Source organism: Mastomys coucha, unplaced genomic scaffold, assembly GCF_008632895.1.
Source record: "Mastomys coucha isolate ucsf_1 unplaced genomic scaffold, UCSF_Mcou_1 pScaffold11, whole genome shotgun sequence".
In the NCBI taxonomy this organism is placed as follows: domain Eukaryota; kingdom Metazoa; phylum Chordata; class Mammalia; order Rodentia; family Muridae; genus Mastomys; species Mastomys coucha.
Genome location: NW_022196893.1, coordinates 11723228 through 11729953, shown reverse-complemented (window position 1 = coordinate 11729953; position 6726 = coordinate 11723228). Strand labels below are relative to the sequence as shown.

General features: G+C 44.1%; 1 protein-coding gene across 1 annotated transcript in view; it reads right to left on the bottom strand.

Annotated features, from left to right (window-relative positions):
* Positions 1-6726, bottom strand: part of Adsl (adenylosuccinate lyase) — a 26829-nt gene that overhangs the window by 13027 nt on the left and 7076 nt on the right. Inside the window, exons 3-5 of the mRNA XM_031349932.1 lie at positions 5672-5716; positions 5037-5116; positions 728-899 (exon numbers count right to left, since the gene is read on the bottom strand). Coding sequence (XP_031205792.1) covers positions 728-899; positions 5037-5116; positions 5672-5716 — 297 coding nt within the window. The remainder of the gene's footprint in view (positions 1-727; positions 900-5036; positions 5117-5671; positions 5717-6726) is intronic.

Below are 6726 nucleotides of genomic sequence, written 5' to 3'. Positions count from 1 at the left end.
AAAAAAAAGAAAGAAAGAAAGAAATATAGGTGTTCACCAGGCATGGTAGTGCATGCCTCTAATCTTAGCACTCAGGAGACAGGTCTATCTTTGTGAATTCAAGGTCAGCCTAGCATACAAAGTGAGTTCCAGGACAGCCAGGGCTTTGTTACACAAAAAACAAACCTCAAAATACAGGTGTTCAAAAGCCTTCAATCCCAGCATTTGAGAAGCAGAGGCAGGTGGTTCTCTATGAGTTTGAGGTCAGCCTGGTATACAAAGCAAGCTCTAGGACAGCAAGAGCTACACAGAGAAACCTGTCTCAAACAACCAAAAACTGGCTCTAATTCCAGAGGAGCTGAGTTCAATTTCCAGTACCCACTGTTCACAACTGTCTGTAACTCCAGTTCCAGGGGATCTGACACCCTCACACCTACGCATATTAATAAAATTAAATTAAAAGGAAAGGAAAAAGAACACAAAAAATGTAGATGTTCATTCTGAGTATGCTCCACTGGTCATCTTGCAGGGCTGGGATCAATCAAGCCAGAGGCAGCCTTCCTGGTCTTGTAGGCTGGAGAGGCAGCCTTCCTTCCTTGTAGGCTGGAGAGGCAGCCTTCCTGGTCTTGTAGGCTGGCACCACTGAACTGAGCTAGAACAAACACTTAGCACGAGTGTAGGAACAGGATAGTTTGTATGTGGCCCTGGAACTGACTCAAGTGTCCATTTATCTGGTTCCTTGGAATACCTTCTGGTGATCCCCCTCAAAGAGCTGCAGGAAGCTGGCCTGCGTGCCAGTGGTGCCCTTCACGCCTCGGAAGCGCAGCTCATCCCGGACACGCTTCAAGTTCTGGAGATCCATGCAGAGATCCTGAATCCAAAGGCAGCAGCGTTTTCCAACAGTGGTCAGCTGAGCAGGCCTGAAGGAAGCACAAAGAACAGAGGGCCTAGGCTGAGGCCTACCTCACTGTATAGCCTCCATCACCATAGGAAAGACAACAAACAATAGCAAAAGTCAGAGCCAAGAGGGGTGAAGGCATCATTGCTGTCACAAACCAAGCATTATAAAGGCCTGTCAGCATTTGCTGAGAGGCTTTCAATAGCCTGGTAGCACTGGGCTGTAAATCCCAGCACTCAGGAGGCCAAAGCTGAGAGGTCTGAGGCCAGCATAGGTTCCTCAGGGAACACAATCTTTAAACAAAACAAACCATGGGCTGGTGGGAATGGTTCTGTGGGCAAAGGTGCTTTTGCTGCCAAGTCTGATGACCATGAGTTTGGTCTCCATAACCCACATGGTGGAAGGAGAGAACCAAGATCCCTACAAACTGTTGTCTGACCTCCACCCCTACACCAGGACACACTCTCACCAAATGCAAATTAAGAGAATTATGATTTTTTTTTTAAGATTTATTTATTTTATGTATGTGAGTACACTGTCAGTGTCTTCAGACATACCAGAAGAGGGCATTGGAACCTATTATAGATAGTCATCAGCCACCATGTGCTTGCTGGGAATTGAACTTAGGACCTCTGCAAGAGCAGTCAGTACTCTTTCTTAATTGCTGAGCCATCTCTCCAGCCCCAAGAGTATGTACTTTTTTAAAAGGGCCTCTTTCTTCCTTTGGGGTACTGAAGATGAGATGCACGACTTCATACATCCTAAATATACTCGATTACTGCGTTATATCCATAGCCCCAGAATTACTCAAATCAAAGGCTGGGGATAATGTATGTTTTGCTGATGGCTGTATTTCCAGATGTTGACAAGAAATGCTTAGGATGTGTGTTCTTGGTGCCGAAAATACAACAGTAGACAGATCAGCGAGGTTCCCTATCCACAGAGCTTACAACCAAGTGCATAAAAAGATACAACAGGACCGGCAAGCCAGATCAGCAGCTCAAGCACTTGCCACAAAAGCCTGGTGACCCGAGGCCAAGACAGAGGAGAGAACAGGCCACCAACACTTGCTTTCTGCCTCCACACAGGTGCTGTGGCACGTGGACTCACAAATACTTCATGTGCAGAAACAGGAAAAAGAAAATGAACAAAAAAGGACAAAACAGTTTGTTGTTTGTTTGTTTTCCTTTTTCTTTCTTTCTTTTTTTTGGGGGGTGGGGGGGGGGCTTCAAGACAGGGTTTCTCTGTGTTGCCCTGTCTATCCTGGAACCTGCACTGTAGACTAGGCTGGCCTCGAACTCAGATACACCTGCCTGTGACCCTTTGAGGGCTGGGATTAAAGGTATGTGCTACCATACCTGGCTGACAATTGTTGATGTTTTAAATAGAAAGCGTATGAAGCTGAAGACACTGGCAGATGTCTCTTGACTGGGGATAAGGGACTGACTGGCCTTTTGAGAAGCAAAAACCCAATGATGAGTCAGTCACAATGTTGAGAAATACCCAAGATATTCATAATAGCAAATGTCTGTTTCTAGTCTGAAGCCTAATGGGTCCTTCCATGTTCCCCTTTTGTTCTTTAAAGCAAGAAAAAGACAGGCTTACTGCCCATAACTGCAAGGCACAACCCACTACGGTCTATTTCTTAACAGAAAACACAAAGGCTAAGCTGCAACAGCGTGCAAGCTCTATATACTCTAGATGGCAAATGGAATCTTCTCATACTAGCAACCAGCAACATACAGACAAGTGACCTCATAGAGGACACACCGCACATCCCTAAACAAGACTTCCATGTGGACCGATTCTCCCTCAGAGTGATGTGTGTGGGCATGTTCACTGTGGTACGCTATTCATGATGGCTGTAAAATGTCCACCCAAATGCTCACAACTGATGAAGGGGCAAACTAATGAGACTTATCTATTGAATGAGATGCTTCCAGCTATAAGAAGAAATGAATTCCAAATACATGCCACACTATGAACATTAGATACACTTTACAGGAAAGATGTCATACACAAAAGACCATATACTGTATATAATTTCATTTGGACAAATCTACAGATAAAAAGTAGCTTTGTGCTTGTCAGAAGCAGGGAGGGGTGGTAAGAAGTGATTGTTGATGGAGATATATGAAATTAAAGTGCTAATTATCACTCACTGTAAATATATTAAAAAACAACTTTTTAGGGCTGTATTTAGTTTGGTTTGGTTTTGGTTTTTCGAGACAGGGTTTCTCTGCATAGCTCTGGCTGTCCTGGAACTCACTCTGTAGACCAGGCTGGCCTCGAACTCAGAAATCCACCTTTTTCTGCCTCCCAAGTGCTGGGATTAAAGGCATGTGCCACCACCGCCCGGCAGGGCTGTATTTAGTAACGATAAAAATGCTTCCACATGGGGCTGGAGAGATGGCTGGGGCTGGAGAGATGGCTCAGTGGTTAAAAGTACTGACTGCTCTTCTAGAAGTCCTGAGTTCAATTCCCAGCAACCACATGGTGGCTCACAACCATCTGTCATGGGAACTAATGCCCTCTTCTGGTGTGTCTGAAGACAGCTACAGTGTACTAACACACATAAAACTAAATCTTAAAAAAAAAAAAAGCTTCCATATCCTAAAACCAAAACCATGGGGCTGAGTTGGATATGATGGTACACACCTTTGACCTCATAGTTCATAGGAGGCAGAGACAGGCAGACCTCTTCAAGTTTGAGGCTAGCATGGTCTACACAAGAGTTCCAAGCCAGCCAGAGCTTTCACAAACAAAACAAAACAAGAAAAAACAGAAACTAGAGAACTGGGAGTGTGACTCTAGGGGAGAGCTCTTATCAAGGCATATACAGACTAAAAAAGGGACATTTTTAATTATTATGACCTAAGCCAGGGTAATCAAATTAACAAGGTGATACTTTTTCTGGCAATCTTTGAGCAATTGTTTTCTTCTTTTGAGAAAAATATATGCACCCTTGGCTATCCTTGAACCTATTATATAGACTAGGTTGGACTTGAACTCACAGAATTCCACCTGCCTTGGCTTCCAAATGCTGGAATTAAAGGTCTGCATCACCACACCTGGTCTTTGTGTTCTTTAGGTTCTTCTCCCCCATAACATAAACCCAGGCATGCTTCCATATTCTTATAAGCAACATTTTAACTTTTTTTTAAGATTTATTTATTATTATGTCTAAGTACACTGTAGCTGTCTTCAGACACACCAGAAGAGGGGGTCAGATCTCATTACAGATGGTTGTGAGCCACCACGTGGTTGCTGGGATTTGAACTCAGGACCTTTTCTAACAAAGATTTCTATGCACAAACTTTTCCCTGAACTTGGATTACTTCCCTGGGCTAGACTCTTAAAAAGGGAATAAAAAAGGAGCATGTGGACACTGGAGAGACTCAAAGGCTGAGAATAGCTGCTCTTAGATGGCCTGGCTCCATCCCACATGGTGGCTCATAACCATCCATAACGCCAGTAAGAAGGAATGTAACACCCTTTTCCAGTCTCCTTGGGCATCAGACACGAAAGTGGTGCATATAAATACATACATGCAGACAAACCATACACACACAGAGAATAAAAGATTTTTGGTCTTGATAAATATAAACTGCTAATTACTGGGCCAATGAGGTAGCTCAATTGGTAAAGGTGTTGACTGCCTAGCCTTATGACACAAGGTCAATCCCCAGGACCACATCATGGAAGGAGAGGATGGACTCTGATAGGAGAATCATCCTGTGACCCAACTTGTGCACTGTCACGTGTGTGCGCGCACGCCCCCACACACGCCCACACACACACACACACACACACAAACAAACAAATGTAGTTATTAAAAAGTTGTACTTTTCATTGTTGAGACAGTCTTGTTATGCTGCTCAGTCCAGGACAGAACTCGTGGGCTCAACTATCCTCCCACCTCAGGCCATCATGCAGCTGCGATACACACGTTAAGTCTCCATGCATGGCTTCAAGAGTTCAAGCATGCCTGTCAATCACAATCCCATTGAGCAACATTCCCAGTCCCCAGAAACATTTCTAGTCAGGGCATCAGGCCCATTTCTCAGAAGTGTCCCAAGTTCTCTGCCATGCTTTAAGATTCTGGCCTCAACACACAAATGCATACATTCAATTCCCCAAAAGTAGTCTCATCACTTACTGAAAGTGTGTGAAACCTAACGTGGGCAGATCAGCACGTTCCTTAGCAAAGTCGGCAAGCCTCGAGATCACTCTAGCAAGCTACAAGAAAGATCACGTGGTGGAAAAAGGGTGAATTCAACTGAGTTCTTAATGTAACTTCAACTAAATGTTCACAAATTTTACATAAAGTTATATCTTCAGCTCAGAGAGGGCAGCACTTGTGTCTTTTCACCTTTGTATCTCGCCGTGCCCTGGCAAGGATCACAGGGGCTAACATTTGAAAACTGAGTCGATTCCCTAACACGCCACATGCTATTTTAAGACCATTGCAGAATAACAGGACCAAGTCATGGCCTGACCGAGATACTCCCACAACACATCTCTGGTTGGACCTGCTACATTTAAAAGGCTATGCTTTAGAAAGCAATCACTTATAGTCTTAAACTCTGAGATCTGCCTGCCTCTATTTCCCCACTGTTGGGATTAGACATGTATCATCTTACCTTATATTTTAACCCAAGAAGGGACAATTAACTCCACAGATGATATACAGAGTCCCTGACTTGAGAACATAAGTTTTAGATATCAACACTGTGTAGACTCACTGAAATCGAAGACACCTAAACTAATAGGAAACTTCTCTCAGCATCTTACCTTTGGCAAAAGCAGGTCAAAGGCATTTCTCAGAATAATCAGGTCCTGACAAAGAAAGACAATTCAATGGTTTCACACTACACAGTGGCAAACAGCAATATTGTAATGTTACTTCCTGGTCACCAGAGTTGGTGTCTTGGCTAGCAAGCAGCCCATCTCAGCGTTAGCAGTGTGCTCCAAAAAAAGCCAAGAGGTTGCTTTATCCTCATCAGCAGTTAAACGCACAAGAGCTGGGTTGGGGCGTAGCTCAGTATATTTACCTAGCAGATGCAAAGCCATCTAGAATTCAAGGTCATCCTTGCCCACAGAGCAAGCTCAAGCTAAAGACTACTAAGCATCAGCTACAAGGGAGGCTGTAGAAAGTGGGGTGTGAGGAAACTTACAAAGCAGGAGGACCACTGGATTACTGGGACCCATAAGGAACAAAACCTTTATTGTTCAGTGTGTGGTGGCCACATTGACTAAGAACTGTGTAAGTCCATGGGCTTTTATTTTTTTTTACATGGCAGATTCCATCAGTAGTCTCTTACTTTTCCTCTTTTTTTTTTTTTTTTTTCCGAGACAGGGTTTCTCTGAGTAGCCCTGGCTGTCCTGGAACTCACTCTGTAGACCAGGCTGGCTTCGAACTCAGAATTCCGCCTGCCTCTGCCTCCCAAGTGCTGGGATTGAAGGCGTGTGCCACCACCACCTGGCACTTTTGCTCATTTTTTTATGTGGCACATTCCATCAGTAGTCTCTCTAACTTTTCCTCATCTATCATCCATTCATCCATCCATCGGACAAGGTATCTCTGGCTGTTACAGAACTTACTATGCAGACCAGACTGGCTCTGTCCTCAGAGATCTGAGCCCCCTGCTTCCCAAGTGCCAGGATTAAAGGTTTAAGCCACCTTGCCTGTTCATCTATCCTTGATAGCACAGGAAGGCATGATCTAGAACATCAAAATCTAAGAAACTTAAAACTCCAATTTCTTCTTCTTCTTCTTCTTTTTTCTTTTTTTGTTTTTTTGAGACAGGGTTTCTCTGTGTAGCCCTGGCTGTCCTGGAACTCACTTT